Genomic DNA, 21,650 nt, shown 5'->3' with positions numbered 1-21,650 from the left:
GCAGTGATGGGCCAGGATCAGACTCCGCTGCAGGAGCTGCCGGTAATCAGCACATAAGTGAGTATGTATTTATTTATTTATTTTTTTTCTACTGATGCATCAGCTGATTGTATAATCGGCTTTTATACAATCAGCTGATGTATGATGTGATGCACATCCTTTAACCTGACACATCATCTGATCGCTTTGCCTTCCAGCAAACCGATCAGATGATATTGGATCCGGATTGGACGGCGCGGGACCCTAACCCAGGATTACTGCGAAGGGGGTTTATTTCAATAAAGATGGAGTCACTAATTGTGTTGTGTTTTATTTCTAATAAAGAAAGGAATTTTGTTACTTACCGTAAATTCCTTTTCTTCTAGCTCTTATTGGGAGACCCAGACGATTGGGGTATAGCTACTGCCCTCTGGAGGCCACACAAAGCACTACATTAAAAGTGCAAGGCCCCTCCCCCTCTGGCTATACCCCCCCGTGGTATCACGGGTACTCCAGTTTTAGTGCCAAAGCAAGAAGGAGGAAGCCAACAACTGGTTTAAACAAATTAACTCCGAGTAACATCGGAGAACTGAAAAACCGTTCAACATGAACAACATGTGTACCCGCAAACAGCAAAAACAATCCCGAAGGACAACAGGGCGGGTGCTGGGTCTCCCAATAAGAGCTAGAAGAAAAGGAATTTACGGTAAGTAACAAAATTCCCTTCTTCTTCAGCGCTCTATTGGGAGACCCAGACGATTGGGACGTCCAAAAGCTGTCCCTGGGTGGGTAAAGAAATACCTCATGTTAGAGCTGCAAAACAGCCCCCCCCTACGGGGATGTCACTGCCGCCTGCAGGACTCTTCTACCTAAGCTGGCATCCGCCGAAGCATAGGTATGCACCTGATAATGCTTGGTGAAAGTGTGCAGACTCGACCAGGTAGCTGCCTGACACACCTGTTGAGCCGAAGCCTGGTGCCGTAATGCCCAGGACGCACCCACGGCTCTGGTTGAGTGGGCTTTTAGCCCTGAAGGAACCGGAAGCCCAGCAGAACGGTAGGCCTCTATAATTGGTTCTTTGATCCATCGAGCCAAGGTGGCTTTAGAAGCCTGCAACCCCTTGCGCGGACCGGCGACAAGGACAAAAAGTGCATCGGAACGGCGCATGGGCGCCGTGCGGGAAATGTAGATCCTGAGTGCTCTCACCAGATCTAGCAAACGCAAGTCCTTTTCATACCGGTGAACCGGATGAGGATAAAAGGAAGGCAAGGATATATCCTGATTAAGATGAAACGAGGATACGACCTTAGGGAGAAACTCCGGAATGGGGCGCAGCACTACCTTGTCCTGGTGGAACACCAAGAAGGGAGCCTTGGATGACAGAGCTGCCAGCTCAGACACTCGCCGAAGCGATGTGATCGCAACAAGAAACGCCACTTTCTGTGACAGGCGAGAAAAAGAAACTTCTTTGAGAGGCTCGAAAGGCGGTTTCTGGAGAGCCACTAGTACTCTGTTCAGATCCCATGGATCCAACGGCCGCTTGTACGGGGGCACAATATGACAGACCCCCTGCAGGAACGTGCGCACCTTAGGAAGACGTGCTAGACGCTTCTGAAAAAACACGGATAGTGCCGAGACTTGCCCTTTAAGGGAGCTGAGCGACAAGCCCTTTTCCAACCCTGATTGCAGGAAAGACAGAAAAGTGGGCAATGCAAATGGCCAGGGAGACACTCCCTGAGCAGAGCACCAGGTTAAGAAAATCTTCCACGTTCTGTGGTAGATCTTAGCAGAAGTTGACTTCCTAGCTTGTCTCATTGTGGCTACCACTCCCTGGGATAAGCCTGTTGACGATAGGATCCAGGACTCAATGGCCACACAGTCAGGTTCAGGGCCGCAGAATTCTGATGGAAAAACGGCCCTTGAGACAGCAGGTCTGGACGGTCTGGAAGTGACCACGGTCGGCCGACCGTGAGATGCCACAGATCCGGATACCACGATCTCCTCGGCCAGTCTGGGGCGACGAGTATGATGCGGCTGCAATCGGATCTGATCTTGCGTAGTACTCTGGGCAAGAGTGCCAGAGGCGGGAATACATATGGGAGGCGGAACTGCGACCAATCTTGCACCAAGGCGTCTGCCGCCAGAGCTCTTTGATCGCGCGACCGCGCCATGAATGCCGGGACCTTGTTGTTGTGCCGAGACGCCATTAGGTCGACGTCCGGCACCCCCCAGCGGCGACAGATTTCCTGAAACACGTCCGGGTGAAGGGACCATTCCCCTGCGTCCATACCCTGGCGACTGAGGAAGTCTGCTTCCCAGTTTTCTACGCCTGGGATGTGAACCGCGGAGATGGTGGATGCTGTGTCCTCCACCCAATTCAGAATGCGCCGGACTTCCTGAAAGGCTTGCCGGCTGCGCGTCCCTCCTTGGTGGTTGATGTATGCCACCGCTGTGGAGTTGTCCGACTGGATTCGGATCTGCTTTCCTTCCAGCCACTGTTGAAAGGCTAGTAGGGCAAGATACACTGCCCTGATTTCCAGAACATTGATCTGAAGGGTGGACTCTTGCGGAGTCCACGTCCCCTGAGCCCTGTGGTGTAGAAACACTGCTCCCCACCCCGACAGACTCGCATCTGTCGTGACCACTGCCCAGGATGGGGGCAGGAAGGATCTTCCCTGAGACAATGAGGTGGGAAGGAGCCACCATTGTAGAGAGTCCTTGGCCGTCTGGGAAAGAGAGACTTTCCTGTCTAGGGAAGTCGTCTTCCCGTCCCATTGGCGGAGAATGTCCCATTGAAGTGGACGCAGATGAAACTGCGCAAAGGGAACTGCTTCCATGGCTGCCACCATCTTCCCTAGGAAGTGCATGAGGCGCCGTAAGGGGTGCGACTGGCCCTGAAGGAGAGATTGCACCCCTGTCTGTAGAGACCGCTGCTTGTTTAGCGGAAGCTTCACTCTCGCTGCTCGAGTATGGAACTCCATGCCAAGATACGTTAGTGACTGTGTCGGTGACAGATTTGACTTTGGAAAGTTGATGATCCATCCAAAAGTCTGGAGAGTCTCCAGCGTAGCCTGTAGACTGAGTTGGCATGCCTCTTGAGAGGGTGCCTTGACAAGTAGATCGTCTAGGTAAGGGATCACCGAGTGTCCCTGAGAGTGCAAGACTGCTACCACCGCCGCCATGACCTTGGTGAAGACCCGGGGGGCTGTCGCCAGACCGAATGGCAGAGCTGCGAACTGAAGATGGTCGTCTCCTATCACAAAACGTAGAAAACGTTGATGTTCTGTAGCAATTGGCACGTGGAGATAAGCATCTTTGATGTCTATTGAGGCAAGGAAGTCTCCTTGAGACATTGAGGCAATGACAGAACGGAGGGTTTCCATCCGGAACCGTCTGGCGTGCACATGTTTGTTGAGCAGTTTTAGGTCCAGAACAGGACGGAACGAGCCGTCCTTTTTTGGCACCACAAAGAGATTGGAGTAAAACCCTCTCCCTTGTTCCTGAGACGGTACAGGAACCACTACTCCTTCCGCTCTTAGGGAGTCCACCGCCTGCCGCAGGACATCTACACGGTCTGGATGTGGGGAGGTTCTGAAGAACCGAGCTGGAGGACGAGAACTGAACTCGATTCTGTACCCGCGCGACAAAATGTCTGTCACCCACCGGTCTTTGACATGTGACATCCAAGTGTCGTAAAAGCGGGAGAGCCTGCCCCCGACCGGAGATGCGGAGGGAGGGGACTGGAAGTCATGAGGTAGCCGCTTTGGAAGCGGTTCCTCCATTTGCTTTCTTGGGGCGTGAATGAGCCCGCCAGGAATCTGAGTTTCTTTGCGTCCTCTGAGTCCCTTTGGACGAGGAGAATTGTGTTTTGCCCGAACCTCGAAAGGACTGAAACTTCTGCTGCCACTTTCTCTGCTGAGGTTTGCTTGATCTGGGCTGGGGTAAAGAGGAGTCTTTACCCTTGGACTGTTTAATGATGTCAGCCAATGGCTCGCCAAACAGTCTATCTCTAGATAAAGGCAAGCTGGTTAAACATTTTTTGGAACCAGCATCTGCTTTCCAGTCCTTTAACCACAATGCTCTGCGCAAAACTACCGAATTGGCAGACGCCATTGAGGTGCGGCTGGTAGATTCTAGGACCGCATTGATAGCGTAAGACGCAAACGCGGACATCTGCGAGGTAAGGGACGCCACTTGCGGCACCGCTGGATGTAAGATAGCATCCACTTTTGCTAAACCAGCTGAAATAGCTTGGAGTGCCCATACGGCTGCGAATGCTGGAGCAAACGACGCGCCGATAGCTTCATAGACAGATTTTAACCAAAGGTCCATCTGTCTGTCATTGGCATCCTTAAGTGAAGCGCCATCCTCCACTGCAACTATGGATCTAGCTGCAAGCTTGGAAATCGGGGGGTCCACCTTTGGACACTGGGTCCAGCGCTTGACCACATCAGGGGGGAAAGGATAACGTGTATCCTTAGAACGTTTAGAGAAACGCTTTTCTGGATGAGCGTCGTGTTTCTGGATTGATTCTCTGAAGTCAGAGTGATCCAACAGAGCACTTAATTTACGCTTGGGATAGAGGAAACGAAATTTCTCCTGCTCTGCCGCTGCCTCTTCTGCTGAAGGGGCTGGGGGAGAAATATCTAACAGCCTATTGATGGCTGAGATAAGATCGTTTACCATGGCGTCCCCATTCGGGGTATCCAGATTGAGAGGGGTTCCAGGATTAGACTCCTGATCACTCTCTTCAGACACATCACAGGGAGACTGATTGCGCTGAGACCCTGAGCAGTGTGATGACGTTGAGGGTCTTTCCCAGCGAGCCCGCTTGGGGTGGCTGGGGCAATCATCTGATTCATTATACTCATCCTGAGAAGCGGGGGACCCCCTTGCAGTCTGGATTAAATCCAACTGCGGAGGATTAGAGGACATAGACCTCGCCGTGTCCATAGACTGAGCCCCAGGCATGGATTGCAAAGTTTCCAGGATTTTTGCCATAGTCACAGACATATTAACCGCAAAAACTGCAAAGTCTGTCCCCGACACCGGGGCAGGACTTACAGGCGTCTCAGCCTGGGTCACTATCTCTCCTGACTCCGGCTGGCGAAGCAGCACCGGATCTGAGCATTGCACACAATGGGGGTCCTTGGAGCCTGCTGGTAGAGCAGCCCCACATGCAGCACACGCAGTGCACACAGCCCTAGCCTTGGCAGCCTTGCGTCTTGTGGATGACATGTTGCTGCCTCCTCAGAGCGATCTGGGGTATTCAGCCAGGAAGCGACCTCACAGTGCAAGAAATCAATAAATATCTATGTCCAGTGACACAATACACTAACATACACTGAGGCACTAGAGGGGCCAGCTGAAAAGCCGCTTACCGCCCGCTTAAGAGCGGGTGTGTGGTCTTCCAAAGCCCCTCAGTCTAGGTCTCCCAGAGCCTTGCGTCCTTCCTCCAGCCAGACATGCATGTAATGGCTGCCGGCGTCCTGAGAGAAGAAGGGGGGCGGGCCCTGGGCGTTCCTGACCAAGAGCGGGAAGCCTGCTTCCCTCTGTGCCTAGTGAGAGGGCTGGAGCATGTAAATCAGGCTCCAGCCCTCCTCGCTGCCGTGAAACAGCGTCTCTCCCCTACCCTGATTGACAGGGTGGGGGCGGGAACGATCGGAGCTGCCGGCGTCCTAGGCCCAAAAGCCGGGGACTAGAGTTATAAACGCCGCCGCCGTAAAAGCGCGGTCGGCGTATCCCCGGCGCACCACAAGTCACAGCAGCGCCGCCTGGTCCAGTGAGGGTCGGCGCTGCGTTCCCAGAACACAAAGTCCCCCAGAAACTGTAGGAACACCAGCTCAGTGTACGGTCCCCGGCGCACTACAACACCCAGCCAGCCCGGAGTGTGTCTGTGCCTGCCGGGGACACAGAGTACCTGTATGATGCAGGGCCCGGTCCCTGATGGTACTCCTGCTCCGTATCCATCAGGTTCTAATGGGTCTGTGGATGGAGCCCGGCGTCAGAGCTTTGAGGCCGGCAGGATCCCACTTCCACAGAGCCCCCAAGGGGATGTGGAAGGAAAAACAGCATGTGGGGCTCCAGCCCTGTACCAGCAATAGGTACCTCAACCTTACAACACCATCCACGGGTGAGAAGGGAGCATGCTGGGGACACTATATGTGTCCTCTTTTCTTCCATCCGAACTAGTCAGCAGCTACTGCTGACTAAAATCTGTGGAGCTATGCATGGAATGTCTGACCTCCTTCGCACACAAAGCTAAAACTGGAGTACCCGTGATACCACGGGGGGGTATAGCCAGAGGGGGAGGGGCCTTGCACTTTTAATGTAGTGCTTTGTGTGGCCTCCAGAGGGCAGTAGCTATACCCCAATCGTCTGGGTCTCCCAATAGAGCGCTGAAGAAAATATTTTTCTGTGTGTTGTGTTTTTTTTTTTTTATCATTACTAGAAATTCATGGTGGCCATGTCTAATATTGGCGTGACACCATGAATTTCGGGCTTAGGGCTAGCTGATAATATACAGCTAGCCCTAACTCCATTATTACCAAGCTAGCCACCCGGCATCAGGGCAGCTGGAAGAGTTGGATACAGCGCCAGAAGATGGCACTTCTATGAAAGCGCCATTTTCTGGGGTGGCTGTTGTACCAGGCTGGACACCAAAATAAAGCGAAGCTCACGTCATTTTTTTTTTTTAAATTATTTCATGAAATTCATGAAATAATTAAAAAAAAAAGGGCTTCTCTATATTTTTGGTTCCCAGCCGGGTAAAAATAGGCAACTGGGGGTTGGGGGCAGCCCGTACCTGCCTGCTGTACCCGGCTAGCATACAAAAATATGGCGAAGCCCATGTCATTTTTTTTTTTCCTTTTTGGGTAAAAAACTGCATACATTCCTGGATGGAGGATGCTGAGCCTTGTAGTTCTGCAGCTTCTGTCTGCTCTCCTGCATACACTAGTGAATGGAGGATGCTGAGCCTTGTAGTCCTGCAGCTGCTGTCTGCTCTCCTGCATACACTAGTGAATGGAGGATGCTGAGCCAAGTAGTTCTGCAGCTGCTGTCTGCTCTCCTGCATACAATGAACATTTTGAATAAGGAAATGACATCAGATCTTTTTTTTTTTTCTCATCAACAATCTTTAATGGCATTGTGCACTGATTAAAAACGCAGTGAGCAAAAACGCAGCAAAAAACGCACCAAATCACGGCAAAAACGTGACATGCAGCACCGCAGATGACAGAGCAGAGCAAGTTGGTGACATGCTCTGCTCTGACACAGTGTGCTGCATGTCACTGTATCCACTCTGGGACTTGTTGTGCAGGTGACCGGATGACAGATGTCACTAACTTGCTCCACTCTGTGACTTCTGCTGCATTGTTCCAACTGTATACACTCTCACCTGAACAAGTCCCATAGTGGAGACAGTTAAGTGACATGTAGCATCCGGTCACCTGCACAACAAGTCCCAGAGATAGATAGTGACATGCAGCACACTATGTGTCAGAGCAGAGCATGTCACTGTCTCCACTCAGGTACTTGTTGTGCAGGTGACCGGATGCTACATGTCACCAACTGTCTCCACTCTGTGACTTGTGGTGCAGGTGACAGAGTGCAGACAGTTGGTCCCATGCAGCAGGACAGGTGGCAGAGCACAGCGGTGACATGCCTGTCAGTGTCTTGCTGCTGGGAGGAGCAGATGATCACACTGCCCGACACCGGCCGCTCTCCTGACATTGCAGCAGAGCGGGCGGGTGGACAGTGTGATCACATACTTACGTGCAGGGGGGGATTCAGCTGAAGAACCACCCCCCCCGTACTGCACACTGGCGCCCCGTGCCTCACCATCTGCAGGGCTCTAGCCGGCTCCACAGTGACGTCCTCCGGATCCTCCCCTCGATGCTGGGCTGTGATGTGCGGTAGTTACCGCCCACAGCCCTGTCACTCAGTGTGAGTGGTGCCAGCCTCCTCTGACGTACCCGTCTTGTTTGAGAGCCCGGAAATGCCGGGACGTCAGAGGATGCTGGCGGCCACAGCTCCAGGGGGTCATGTGACCGGCACTGAGCGTGCAGGAGAGCGCCGCTCAGTGCCAGAACTGGAAACAGAAGCCAATGGAGAAAACGCCTAGAAAGGTAAGTAGAACTCCTACAGAAAATAAAAAAAATGGGTGAATCACCCCTTTAAACAACACCGCCGACACAGTGGGGTGAGAAGGGACATGCCGGGAGTCCAGACATGGACCCGCTTTTCTTCAAACTCTTCCAAAAGTCAAACAAATCAGATGAGAATGCATGTGTGGATGTATGCCTCCTGACACAAAGCAATAAACTGGCTAGGACTGGCTACCAGGGGGTGTATAAGCTCAGAGGGAGGAGCTACACTTTTTAGTGTAGTACTTTGTGTGTCCTCCGGAGGCAGAAGCTAAACACCCATGGTCTGGGTCTCCCAAAGGAACGATAAAGAAAAAAAGTGTGATCGCACAATAGGTTTTGGGATATTTTATTCACCATGTTCACTATATGGTAAAACTGATGTACCGTGTTTCCCCGATAGTAAGACACCCCCGATAGTAAGACGTAGTGTGGGTTTTGGGGGGGTCGGCTAATGTAAGACGTACCCCGAAAGTAAGACGTAGTAAAGATTTATTTATTTTTTTTCTTCTTTACAGTACAGTTACAGCGGTCGAGCGCTCAGCTGAGAGCCCTGACATGCCGCCGGCATGTGACAGCTCTCAGCTGAGAGCCCTGACATGCCGGCGGCAAAGCGCTCAGCTGAGCGCCCTGACTTGCCGGCGGCAAAGCGCTCAGCTGAGCGCCCTAACATGCCGGCGGCCGAGCGCTCAGCTGAGCGTCCTGACATGCCGCCGGCATGTGACAGCTCTCAGCTGAGAGCCCTGACATGCCGGCGGCCGAGCGCTCAGCTGAGCGCCCTGACATGCCGCCGGCATGTGACAGCTCTCAGCTGAGCGCCCTGACATGCCGGCGGCAAAGCGCTCAGCTGAGAGCTGACACATGCCGGCGGCTTAGCGCTCAGCTGAGAGCTGACACATGCCGGCGGTCTGGCGCTCAGCTGAACGCTCGGCTACCGAGAAATGTTGAAATGTTGCAGTAATGTTGTCCGTGGTCCATCAGGACCATGGACAACATACAAAATCACGCAGCCTCAGTGCCCTCATGTGCAGCCGCTGGTGGTTAAGTTTCCTTAACTTGCGGTACACTTAGGGCGCAATCGCGGCAAGTCCCCATACGGTACATTGCATGGAGACTTGCTGCGATTGCTGTGGGATTTTTTCCAATATAAGACATACCCCGAAAGTAAGACATAGTGGCACTTTTGGGGGTAAAAAGAAAGTAAGACACTGTCTTACTTTCGGGGAAACACGGTATCTATGTGATGCCTGAGGTCGGTGCGAGTTTGTAGACACCAAACATGAATAGGTTTACTTGTATTTAAGGGGTTAAAAAAAATTCACAAGCTTGACCAAAAAAAAGTGGTGCACATTTTGCGCCATTTTTCAAAACCCATAGCGTTCTCATTTTCCGGGATCTATGGCTCAGTGATGGCTTATTTTTTGCGTCTCGAGCTGACGTTTTTAATGGTACCATTTTAGCCCAGATGCTACGTTTTGATTGCCTGTTATTGCATTTTGCGCAAAATTTGCGGCGACCAAAAAACGTAATTTTGGCGTTTGGAAAATTTTTGCCGCTACGCCGTTTACGGATCAGATTGATTTTATATTTTGATAGATCGGGCATTTCTGAACGTGGCGATACCAAATGTGTATATTTTTTATCTTTGTAACCCTTTAATTTTCAATGGGGTTAAAGGGGGGTGATTTGAACTTTTAGGTTTATTTTTTTTAAAAAATTTTAAAACTTTTTTTTAACTTTTTTTTATTTTACTAGTCCCTCTAGGGGACTATAGCGATCAGCAATCCGATCGCTCTGCACTATCTGCTGATCACAGCTACAGAGCTGAGAACTGCAGATTTGGTGCTTTACTTTCAATGCTGTATTCCGGCATTGAGAGGAAGTGATTCATGTTAGCTACAAGCGTCATCACATGACCCTGTGCTACCATGGCAACCACCAAAAGTCACGTGATCATGTCACGTGACTTCCGATGGGGGCGGGGTAAGTCACTGTCATGGCGGCGCGCATATACATCTCGCTGCCAGATTTTGGCAGCGAGATGTAAGGGGTTAATGGCCGCGGGTGAAAGCGATTCCACCCGCGACTAGAAGGCACACATCAGCTGTTGAAAACAGCCGATATGTGCGTGTATCGCTGCCGCCTGCACACGGCAGGGGGCGGGGATTAACTGCACACGATCCATGACGTACCCAGTATGTCATGGGCCGTTAAGGGATTAATGCGTTCACAAAATTCTAATCTTATTATCCCTTATTAGGATATTGAATGCCTGATGGGAAGGAGCATGACCTCTCTGGCGATTGTTGGATCCTTGGATTGCACTCTGCTACCTCGGTCCAGCATTAAAGGGAATCTGTCAGCACTTTTTTGCTATATAATCTGAGTGCAGCAAGGGCAGGAAAGCCTGATTCCAGCAATGTATCACTTACTGGGCTGCTTGCTGTAGTTTTTATAGATTACCTGTTTTGTCTGATGTACATGTAGCAGAGCTAAGCTGTGTATACCCCTGCCCAGACCCCTGATTGGCAGAGCACTGTGTACCCTGAATTGTCAGCAAGCTGCCAATCAGTGGTGGGGTTACATAGATTAGCTAAACTGATCTGCACAAGATATGTAGTCCTGTAGTGATAATCTCCAGCTGATAAAATATTGTCTTAAAACTGCAACACAAAGACTAATAAGTGACACATTCCTGGAATCAGGCTCTCGTGCAATATATTATGCTACTCTTAATAAGCAAAAACTTGGTGGTAGATTACCTTTAAGCACAGCACAAAAGGCGTCAATTTACGAAACTACATGTATCAAAATTCTGACTTAATTTGCACCAAATAAAATGGTCTTACATGCTTTGCACCACATTTGTGTTTTATTACAAAAAAATGTATACAATGAACAATGGTCTGTGGCATAGATTATGTCAAGAGTTTGGATAAACTGTGCCCCAACTTGACAGAACTTTCTGGACCAAAGTCATCCAACTATTAGATTGTACAAAGCTTAGACTAAACAGTGTAAGGATAACAAATACAGTATATCAAATAGCACCACCTAGTTTAATAAGTTGGGCACATTTTATGACTGTATACTTTATATCTGCACTACTTAAGTTAGGCAGTTTTAGTAAATCAGCCTCCGTGTATTGGCTTTGCCTGGAGTCTTTAGAAGTGTAACCATTGTTTTCCTTTTTATTTCATGAATCAATAATACACATGAGAATAAGCAACTTTGTAATAATCTCATCAGAGAAATCTTCTGTCTCTGGCAGGACTTAGAAATCATTTACATACTACAATACTGAGGCTACAGATGGCAGCTGTCACTGCTGAGATTCTATCATTACGGGAGGAGGGGCGGTGCTCTGCCTCTAGCTCCTCCCCTCCCTACGACATAGAATCTCATCAGCACCAACTGCCATCTATCTCCATAATGTAACAATCTGTCTTCATTAAATACAGCTTTTACCTGTGAACTGACAATTTTAAGCAGATTTCTCTAATAACATATATTACAAAGTTTTGTATTGTCATGGCTTTTATTGATTTATTAAAATTAAAACAATGGTTACTCCAAGAATGTATTTTTGTTTCATTTCACTTCCCCACGATGTCCATGTATTCTTGCTGCAGATTTTCCACTATGACTTGTAAATGAGACATTCAGTGAAAACCTTCATAAAACAATCTGCATGATGTATATTTTAAAAGGGTACTCTGAGAAGATACAAATTCTACTGTCACTGCCCTCAAACTATAAAGAGGATATGCCCAGTGCAGTCCTATAGCCTCACAATACCTGTAATTCTGTGTGACCCATGGCCACCACGCCATCCTGTTCTTGGATTGCAGAGAAGCAGCTATTATCAGGGGGCTGTCACTAACCGCAGGCAGCAGGCCACCCCCCCCCTGATGAGGGAGAGGGAGCAGAGAGCATCTGCCAGGTCACACTGAATTACAGGCATTGTAAGGATATAGGACAGCGCTGTGCATCTCATTTTTACAGTCTATGAAAGCAGCGACAGTAGAATTTTTATCTCCCCGGAGGAGCAATTTAAAACCTGCAGCATAAATCAATTTCCATAGTTATTTTTGCTGCAGCACGATGACATTTTCTCAAATCTTATCCCCTTTGCAGTGACTATAAATCGCTGTGGACTTTTCCACTCAACTATAGATGGCAAACTGGTGTGTATCCAGCACATGTGCACATAGCCAGAAATTACATGGATCATCTTCACATACCTTTTCAAAAGAGAAGTCCATAAATTTATCTGTTACAGAGTCATACGTCTTGGTCTATGGAAGAAAAAAAAGAGGACATAACTGCATTATTTTCATTGCTACATTTGCTACTATGTTTAACATATGTTTTTTACATATTGTTACACTAAAGAGAAGTATCTGAAAGTCGGAAAAAAGAGAATTTTGTTTACTTACCGTAAATTCTTTTTCTTATAGTTCCGTATTGGGAGACCCAGACCATGGGTGTATAGCTTCTGCCTCCGGAGGACACAAAGTACTACACTAAAAAGTGTAGCTCCTCCCTCTGAGCCTATACACCCCCTGGAGAACCAGATCTAGCCAGTTTAGTGCAAAAGCTGAAGGAGAATAGCCACCCACAAGTAAAGACAGAGCAAGAGCCGGAACAACCGGAGACTCTGTCCACGACAACAGCCGGTGAAAACACGCGGAACAAGAAACTGCCAACAGGCAACAGGGAGGGTGCTGGGTCTCCCAATACGGAACTATAAGAAAAAGAATTTACGGTAAGTAAACAAAATTCTCTTTTTCTTTATCGTTCCTATGGGAGACCCAGACATTGGGACGTCTCAAAGCAGTCCCTGGGTGGCAATAAACAGAAAAACTGAGAAGTAGGCAGAGCCTAACTTCACAAATGGGCAACAGCCGCCTGAAGGATGCGTCTGCCCAAGCTCGCATCTGCCGAAGCATGAGCATGCACTTGGTAGTGCTTTGAAAAGGTATGCAGGCTAGTCCATGTGGCAGCCTGACAGACTTGCTGAGCCGTAGCCTGGTGCCTGAAAGCCCAAGAGGCACCGACAGCTCTGGTCGAGTGTGCCTTGATCCCCGGCGGGGGAGGCACCCGAGAACACTGGTAGGCATCGGAAATGGTCGACCTAATCCAACGAGCTAAGGTCGGCTTAGAAGCAGAGAGGCCCTTACGCCGACCTGTGGTTAGCACAAAAAGAGAGGTGCACCGCCTAAGAGCAGCGGTGCGAGACAAATAGATCCGAAGCGCCCGTACCAGATCCAGAGTATGCAACGCTTTTTCAAAGCGATGAACAGGAGCCGGACAAAAGGAAGGCAGGGAAATGTCCTGGTTAAGGTGGAAAGGAGAAACCACCTTAGGGAGAAAGTCCGGAGTCGGACGGAGAACCACCTTGTCTTGATGAAAAACCAAAAAAGGTGACTCCGAAGAGAGCGCAGCCAAATCAGAGACTCTCCTGAGGGAAGTTATGGCCACTAGAAAGACCACTTTCTGTGAAAGACGAAACAAAGAAACCTCCCTAAGAGGCTCAAAGGGGGGTTTCTGCAAGGCCGTGAGGACCAAATTGAGGTCCCAGGGATCCAAGGGCCGCCGGTAAGGCGGAATGATGTGAGACGCGCCCTGCATGAAGGTGCACACTTGAGCCAGCCGGGCGATACGCCGCTGGAACAGTACTGACAGAGCCGAGACTTGTCCCTTGAGGGAATTGAGGGATAGTCCTAGCTGCAGACCGGACTGTAGAAAGGACAGAAGGGTCGGCAAGGAAAAAGACCAAGGAGCATGGCCGGAAGAGCGACACCAGGACAGGAAAATTCTCCAAGTCCTGTGATAGATTTTGGCCGAGGAAGACTTCCGGGCCAGAGTCATAGTGGAAATGACTTCAGGAGGAATACCAGAAGCCGTCAAGATCCAGGACTCAAGAGCCATGCCGTCAATCTGAGAGCCGCAGAATTCTGGCGGAAAAACGGACCTTGTGAGAGAAGGTCTGGACGGTCCGGAAGATGCCACGGCACCTCTACGGACAGATGGAGCATGTCTGGGTACCAAGCTCGCCTGGGCCAGTCCGGAGCAATGAGGATGACCCGACGGCCCTCCATTCTGATCTTGCGCAGAACTCTGGGCAAGAGAGCTAGAGGGGGAAACACATAGGACAGACGAAACTGGGACCAGTTTTGAACCAGAGCGTCCGCTGCAAAGGCCTGAGGATCGTGGGAGCGAGCCACGTAAACCGGAACCTTGTTGTTGTGACGGGATGCCATTAGGTCCACTTCCGGAGTGCCCCACTTGCGGCAGATTGACTGAAACACTGCCGGATGCAGGGACCACTCGCCACTGTCCACGGTTTGACGGCTGAGATAATCTGCTTCCCAGTTTTCCACGCCTGGGATGTGGACTGCGGATATGGTGGACTTGGAGTCCTCCGCCCATTGAAGGATGCGTTGAACCTCCAACATTGCCAGGCGGCTGCGTGTCCCGCCTTGGTGATTGATGTAGGCAACCGCTGTCGCGTTGTCTGACTGGACTCGGATGTGCTTGCCCGCTAACAGGTGGTGAAAGGCTAGGAGAGCTAGAAGCACAGCTCTGGTTTCCAGCACATTGATCGAGAGGGCTGACTCGGACGGAGTCCAAGTGCCCTGCGCTCGGTGGCGGAGACATACCGCTCCCCAGCCGGATAGACTGGCATCCGTGGTGAGGATCACCCAGGACGGGGCCAGGAAGGAGCGTCCCTGAGACAGAGAGAGGGGCCGAAGCCACCACTGAAGAGAGCTCCTGGTCTGTGGCGACAGAGCCACTAGCCTGTGCAAGGAGGAAGGCTGCCTGTCCCAGCAGCGGAGAATGTCCAGCTGCAGAGGACGCAGATGGAACTGGGCAAAGGGAACAGCCTCCATTGACGCCACCATCTGACCCAGCACCTGCATCAGGTGCCTGATGGAATAACGGCGGGGCCTTAGCAGAGAGCGCACCGCCAGTTGGAGGGACTGCTGTTTGACTAAGGGCAGCTTCACAAGTGCCGGCAGAGTCTCGAACTGCATCCCTAGGTACGTGAGCCTCTGGGTCGGAGTCAGAGTGGATTTGGGCAGATTGACAAGCCACCCGAATTGGGCTAGAGTGGCGAGAGTGAGCGAGACACTTCGCTGACAGTCTGCGCTGGATGAAGCCTTGACTAGAAGGTCGTCCAGGTAAGGAATCACTGTCAACCCCTGGAGGTGCAGAACCGCAACCACTGCTGCCATGACCTTGGTGAATACCCGAGGGGCCGTGGCTAACCCGAAGGGGAGAGCCACGAATTGGAAATGTTCCTCTCCGATTGCAAAACGTACCCAACGCTGGTGTGAAACTGCAATTGGCACATACAGATAGGCATCTCTGATGTCGATGGATGCCAGGAAATCCCCTTGGGTCATTGAGGCAATGACTGATCGCAGAGACTCCATGCGAAAATGCCGCACCTGAACATGCTTGTTGAGAAGCTTGAGATCCAGGATGGGCCGGAAGGAACTGTCCTTTTTGGGGACTAGGAAGAGATTTGAGTAGAAACCTCTGAACCGTTCCCGGGCGGGAACCGGTACAATTACTCCGTTGGCCTGCAAGGATGCCACGGCCTGAGAGAAGGCGGCGGCCTTGGAGCAGGGGGGAGTTGACAGAAAAAATCTGTTTGGCGGGCTGGAAGAGAATTCTATCCTGTAGCCGTGGGAGATGATATCCCGCACCCACTGATCGGAGACGTGTTGAAACCACACGTCGCCAAAGTGGGAGAGCCTGCCACAGACTAAGGACGTTGCTGGCGCGGACAGATAGTCAAGAGGAGACTGCCTTAGTGGCAGCAGCTCCTGCAGTCTTCTGTGGACGCGCTTTTGGGAGCCAGTTGGATTTCTGGTCCTTGGCTGAGTTAGTGGACGAGGCCGAGGGCTTAGAGGACAACCAGTTGGAGGAACGAAAGGAACGAAACCTCGACTGGTTCCTACCCTGGACAGGTTTCCTGGTTTTGGTTTGTGGCATGGAAGTACTCTTCCCGCCAGTAGCTTCCTTAATAATTTCATCCAGTTGTTCACCGAATAGCCTGGACCCAGCAAAAGGGAGCCCAGCAAGGTACTTCTTTGAAGAAGCATCTGCCTTCCACTCTCGAAGCCACAAGATCCTGCGGATAGCGAGGGAATTAGCCGAAGCCACCGCAGTGCGATGAGAAGCCTCCAGCATGGCAGACATGGCATAGGATGAAAAAGCTGAAGCTTGGGAAGTTAAGGCAACCATTTCGGGCATAGATTCCCTGGTGAGGGAATGCATCTCCTCTAGAGAAGCAGAGATGGCTTTGAGAGCCCACACTGCTGCAAAAGATGGGGAGAACGAGGCCCCTGCCGCCTCATATACAGATTTGGTCAGAAGGTCAACCTGGCGGTCAGTGGAATCCTTAAGAGAGGTGCCATCAGCCACTGATACAACGGTCCGGGCTGAGAGTCTAGACACCGTGGGGTCTACCTTTGGTGAATGAGCCCACTCCTTGACCACCTCAGGTGGAAAGGGAAAACGGTCATCAGAACCACGCTTTGGGAAGCGTTTGTCAGCACAGGCCCTAGGCTTGGTCACAGCGGCCTGAAAACTGGAGTGGTTAAAGAACACACTCTTTGTCCTCTTAGGCAAGGTAAACTGGTGCTTTTCTGCCAGAGAGGGTTGCTCCTCTGATACTGGCGGATTGAGATCCAGTACAGAATTAATGGACGCAATCAAATCACTAACATCTGAGTCACTTTCGGACAGATCAATGGGGCACATGGAGGTAGCCTCCGAGCCCCCAGTAAAGGCATCCTCCTCGTCCGGCGAGTCAGCTTCTGAAACAGAGCCGCGGGACGAGGAAGGAGAGGGAGCCCTGCGTCTCCTTTTAGGAGGACGGGGTCTGGGACCAGATGATGAATCCTCTGTGAGCTCCGCTGAGAGAGCCCTAGCAGCAGAGGCACCCTTTGAAGGGGGCTGATGCATGTTCAGCAAAGTCCGGGACAGCTGTCCCATGGAGTCGGCAAAAGACTGGGATATTGACCTAGAGAAGGATTCTACCCAAGCCGGGGGTTCAGCCACAGGAGCCGGAGCAGCCGGAGAGACCACTGTGGGTGCGATTGCAGGCTGAGGCATTGTCAGTTTAGAGCAGGCATCACAATGTGGATATGTGCTCGGTTCAGGCAGCACTAGCTTACATGCAGTGCATACTGAATATAGCTTTGGAGCCTTGCTCCTCGTGTGAGACATGCTGCTGAAGTGGGGGCTCTGCCAGAGTGACCCCCAGAGAGTATATACAGAGGCCCACAACCAGAGGTTGTGGCTTACCAGACCGCTGGAGCGGTGTTGTGTGCCCTCCAGATCCCGAAGCCCGGACCCCCAAGCACCTCAGCAGGGATGCTGCAGCCAGTGCTGATTGCAGAGAAAACGCTGATAAAATGGCGCCGGAGCGAGGAGAGGGGGCGGGACCAACCCTGAGAGCGGGATCTGGAGGGCCAAAGAGACTTACAGGGGAGGAGACATGTACTCAGTGAGGAGTGTCCCTCCCCTGTGCAGAACGGCCGCTGGGCGGAGCCACACTGTCCCTCTGCATGAATGACATGCGAGGGCAGTGAAACCGAAAGTAGGCCTCCGGCGAAGCCGGGGCCTAAATTTGAGCGGTGCGGCCGGCGCGCAGGCACCCTCAGCGCGGTTCTCAGGCGACAGCCAGAGAACCGGCCGGAAATGTCAGAAAACTAACTCAGCACAATCTCCCCACATAATAAAGTACAGGGACCCCCAGAATATAAACGTCTCAGGTACTTAGCTTGCTGAGACGCAGGGCCATGTCCCTGGGGATGAGTGCTCCGTCCAGCAGGATCCTGAAGGGCTGCGGATGGAGACCGGTCTCCTGCAAAGCATGGAGAACCGTGCTGGCTCCCACTTCAAGCCAGAGCCCGAGGGATGGTGAAGGAGCGCGGCATGTAAGGCTCCGGCCTTGGAATCAACCTTAACAGCACCGCCGACACAGTGGGGTGAGAAGGGACATGCCGGGGGTCCAGACTTGGACCCGCTTTTCTTCAAAATCTTTCCAAAAATGAAAAATCAGATGAGAATGCATGTGTGGATGTATGCCTCCTGAACACAAAGCAATGAACTGGCTAGATCTGGTTCTCCAAGGGGTGTATAGGCTCAGAGGGAGGAGCTACACTTTTTAGTGTAGTACTTTGTGTGTCCTCCGGAGGCAGAAGCTATACACCCAATGTCTGGGTCTCCCATAGGAACGATAAAGAAATCAAGATGATCAGCTGCCTACGACACAGTCATCTTCTGACAATCAGTGTCCATAAACCAGAAAGAATAAGAAAGCGTTAGAATCTAAAGCAGCTCCAGACTCTGGCCAGAGCAGCTACCCCTCCCCTCAACCTGACAAATTAAAAGCATTTTCTGGGGATTTTAATAACCAATTCTTAAAAAATGCTATCAATATCAGATTGGTGGGTGTCCAACTACGGTCAGTTGACTGACAGGGGCATGGGACACTGAAGCGGCAGTTCCCTTCAATTTCTATGATAGGGGAGGACTGCAGTAAGGCCGGGGATCAGCGGGAGCCGAGTGTCATGCGAGAGTCACTGCAAATGAGGTTCGATCTTGCGATCGGACCACAGCTGCGGGCGGGCTGGGCGGACTACAGCTGCGGGGGGTGGGTCAGCGCTGAGGAGGGGCGGGCCGGCTCTTAGGAGGGGAGGGAGGGATTTATCTCCCTCTGTTCTCCGTTGCTGACTATTGCCATTCTCGCCCTGCACTCGTGGTACACCGATGTACTGCAAGTGCAGTGCGATGTTTCCCTCGCCCCATAGACTTGAATGGGCGCGAAACAAGGATCGCATTGCACCCTCAACATGCTGCGATTATTTTCTTGGTCCGATTAGAGCTCAGAAAATAATCGCTCATTGGTGCGGACACACAGGCTAATATTGGTCCGAGTGGAATGCGATGTTTTATCACATTCCTATCACTCCGATTTTCATGCCGTGTGTCTTAGACCTAACATTCAGAACTACTACACAATGCGCAGAGTTGTGCCAGTTCTGATAAGCTGTGCTACTTCATTCAGATAATCAGTGGGGGAACCAGATAGATACTTACTGATCTAATATTAATGACCTATGCTAAGTATAGGTGATGGTTAGCCTTACAGACATTTTACATGCTCATGTGAATAATTCACTATATATAACAAAACATATTTTAGACCCATGGAATTTAAAATTCACAGCACAGCCCTTCACTTAAAATAAATAAGTCACTGATCAGTTATTAAATAATCTTTTATAACTAAATTTTATTTGGTCCGACCCAAATTCATTACAATGCCGAGCCTCACAGATAACTGAGATTAATGCTGCTGTAAGAGAAGATGGTCTGCATATCATCAGAAAGTCTGTGCCCGTTGAGCTGTGAAGTGAACTTACCGTCATTTCCCCACCAAAACATTCGGACGCAAGCTGAGCCGAATCAAAGGGCTTCACTTCAGCATCATTAAAGAGATACCTAAGATAAAGAACAATAAAAATGAGGCACCTTATAGGGTACTATGGATGGTTGTCTTCTCAGGACATAAGTCGTCTAAAGAAATATCAGGAAAAAGAAAAAGCTATTAATGCTGCCTCAGGGAGAGGAGTGGTCATAGGTGGAACATAGCTCATCTATCTAAGTATGAAATAGGCAGCAAGCGTTACCCCATATAACAATTTAAAATGAATGCATAATTCTGCTGAGATAACTGGCTTTGCTTGTTTGGGCTCGCTCACAGATGTGCATGACATTTCTCAGAGCTTGGTTACATTATTCCCCCTGATACAATATGTATCCGGTCTGTGCTGGAGAATCGGACAACTTACCACTTATTATTTTTGTAAGCGTGTGGGTTGACAATGTCTCTAATGAAGCTGTAGTAATGACCGCCATCAGCCGTACCAGTATGGACAGTGACGCCGATTAAATCGTACTCATAGCTCTCAGTTTCCTTCAGTTCTTCTCCATCTTCTTTTAAACCTACAATGTTACACCATTAAAACACAGCGGTATACAGCATGGATAATATATACTGGAGGCAGCTGCTGCGGTAGGCTGAAACCCAATCAATGGGATTGTTAAAAGGGAATTTTTCTATTTTGCTTGAAAGTGAACTCTTGTTTCTTTCACATTTTTTATCACTATTAAAGAAATTTAGCTTCAATCCTGTAAAAGAAAAAATTGCATTCAAGTGGCCACAAAATCACTTACAGCTCAGCCTACTTGTCTGCCTTTTCTGCACGTCATTACTATGTCCTGGAAGTACAAACTCTGGCAGTGGATGAGGAGGAAGGCACCTCAGGAGCGAGGAAAGCAATGATATGGCTCCCACAGAGCCCTGATCTTAACATCTTCGAGTCTGGGGTCACAGGAAAAGACTAAAGGATTTGCACAAGCCTACACCCTCTACACCCTCAGAAGAGATGTGGTTAGCCACCCAAATGTTTGGAACCCTCTCACTACCACGTTCCTTTCAAAGCTGTGTGCACATGTACCTAGAAGAACCGACGCTGGCTTAGAATCATCTTTTCTAAAAACTCTGCATTGTGCTATTTATTAATTTATAGGAGAAATAACGAAGCAGAACAAGTGTTTACTAAAACAGACATTTTTGGAGACCACACAAGTCCTCTTTAAAGGGAATCTGTCACCAGGTTTTTGCCACCTAATCTGAGAGCAGCATAACATATATATGCAGAGATCCTAATTCCAGTGATGTGTCACTTACTGGGCTGCTTAGTGTAGTTTTGATAAAATCACTGTTAGGCTATGTGCCCATGTTGCGTTCTGTCCCTGCAGAAATTTCTGCAGCGATTTGAACAGCACACGTGCGCTTGAAATAGCTGCAGAAACAGTCGGTAATGAAGAAGGGAATTTTGTTACTTACCGTAAATTCCTTTTCTTCTAGCTCCTATTGGGAGACCCAGACGATTGGGTGTATAGCTACTGCCTCCGGAGGCCACACAAAGCATTACACTAAAAAGTGTAAGGCCCCTCCCCTTCTGGCTATACACCCCCAGTGGGATCACTGGCTCACCAGTTTTAGTGCAAAAGCAAGAAGGAGGAAAGCCAATAACTGGTTTAAACAAATTCACTCCGAGTAACATCGGAGAACTGAAAAACCGTTCAACATGAACAACATGTGTACCCGAGAAAAACCCAAAAATCCCGAAGGACAACAGGGCGGGTGCTGGGTCTCCCAATAGGAGCTAGAAGAAAAGGAATTTACGGTAAGTAACAAAATTCCCTTCTTCTTCGGCGCTCCATTGGGAGACCCAGACGATTGGGACGTCCAAAAGCTGTCCCTGGGTGGGTAAAGAATACCTCATGTTAGAGCTGCGAAGACAGCCCTTCCCTACGGGGAGGCAACTGCCACCTGCAGGACTCTTCTACCTAGGCTGGCGTCCGCCGAAGCATAGGTATGCACCTGATAATGTTTGGTGAAAGTGTGCAGACTCGACCAGGTAGCTG

The 21,650-nt window shown here is 50.2% G+C and overlaps 1 protein-coding gene across 3 annotated transcripts in view; it reads right to left on the bottom strand.

The window, feature by feature from the left end:
• USP34 (ubiquitin specific peptidase 34) overlaps positions 1 to 21,650 on the bottom strand; it is a 386,361-nt gene that overhangs the window by 121,725 nt on the left and 242,986 nt on the right. For all 3 annotated transcript variants that reach the window (XM_075339351.1, XM_075339349.1, XM_075339350.1), the window contains 3 exons: positions 20,006 to 20,159; positions 19,577 to 19,655; positions 12,371 to 12,424 (listed from right to left, as the gene is read on the bottom strand). In XM_075339351.1, the coding sequence (XP_075195466.1) occupies positions 12,371 to 12,424; positions 19,577 to 19,655; positions 20,006 to 20,159 (287 nt within the window). The remainder of the gene's footprint in view (positions 1 to 12,370; positions 12,425 to 19,576; positions 19,656 to 20,005; positions 20,160 to 21,650) is intronic.

This window comes from Anomaloglossus baeobatrachus, chromosome 3, assembly GCF_048569485.1.
Source record: "Anomaloglossus baeobatrachus isolate aAnoBae1 chromosome 3, aAnoBae1.hap1, whole genome shotgun sequence".
In the NCBI taxonomy this organism is placed as follows: domain Eukaryota; kingdom Metazoa; phylum Chordata; class Amphibia; order Anura; family Aromobatidae; genus Anomaloglossus; species Anomaloglossus baeobatrachus.
The sequence above is the reverse complement of the archived record's forward strand: the minus strand, read 5'-3'. Positions and strand labels throughout refer to the sequence as shown.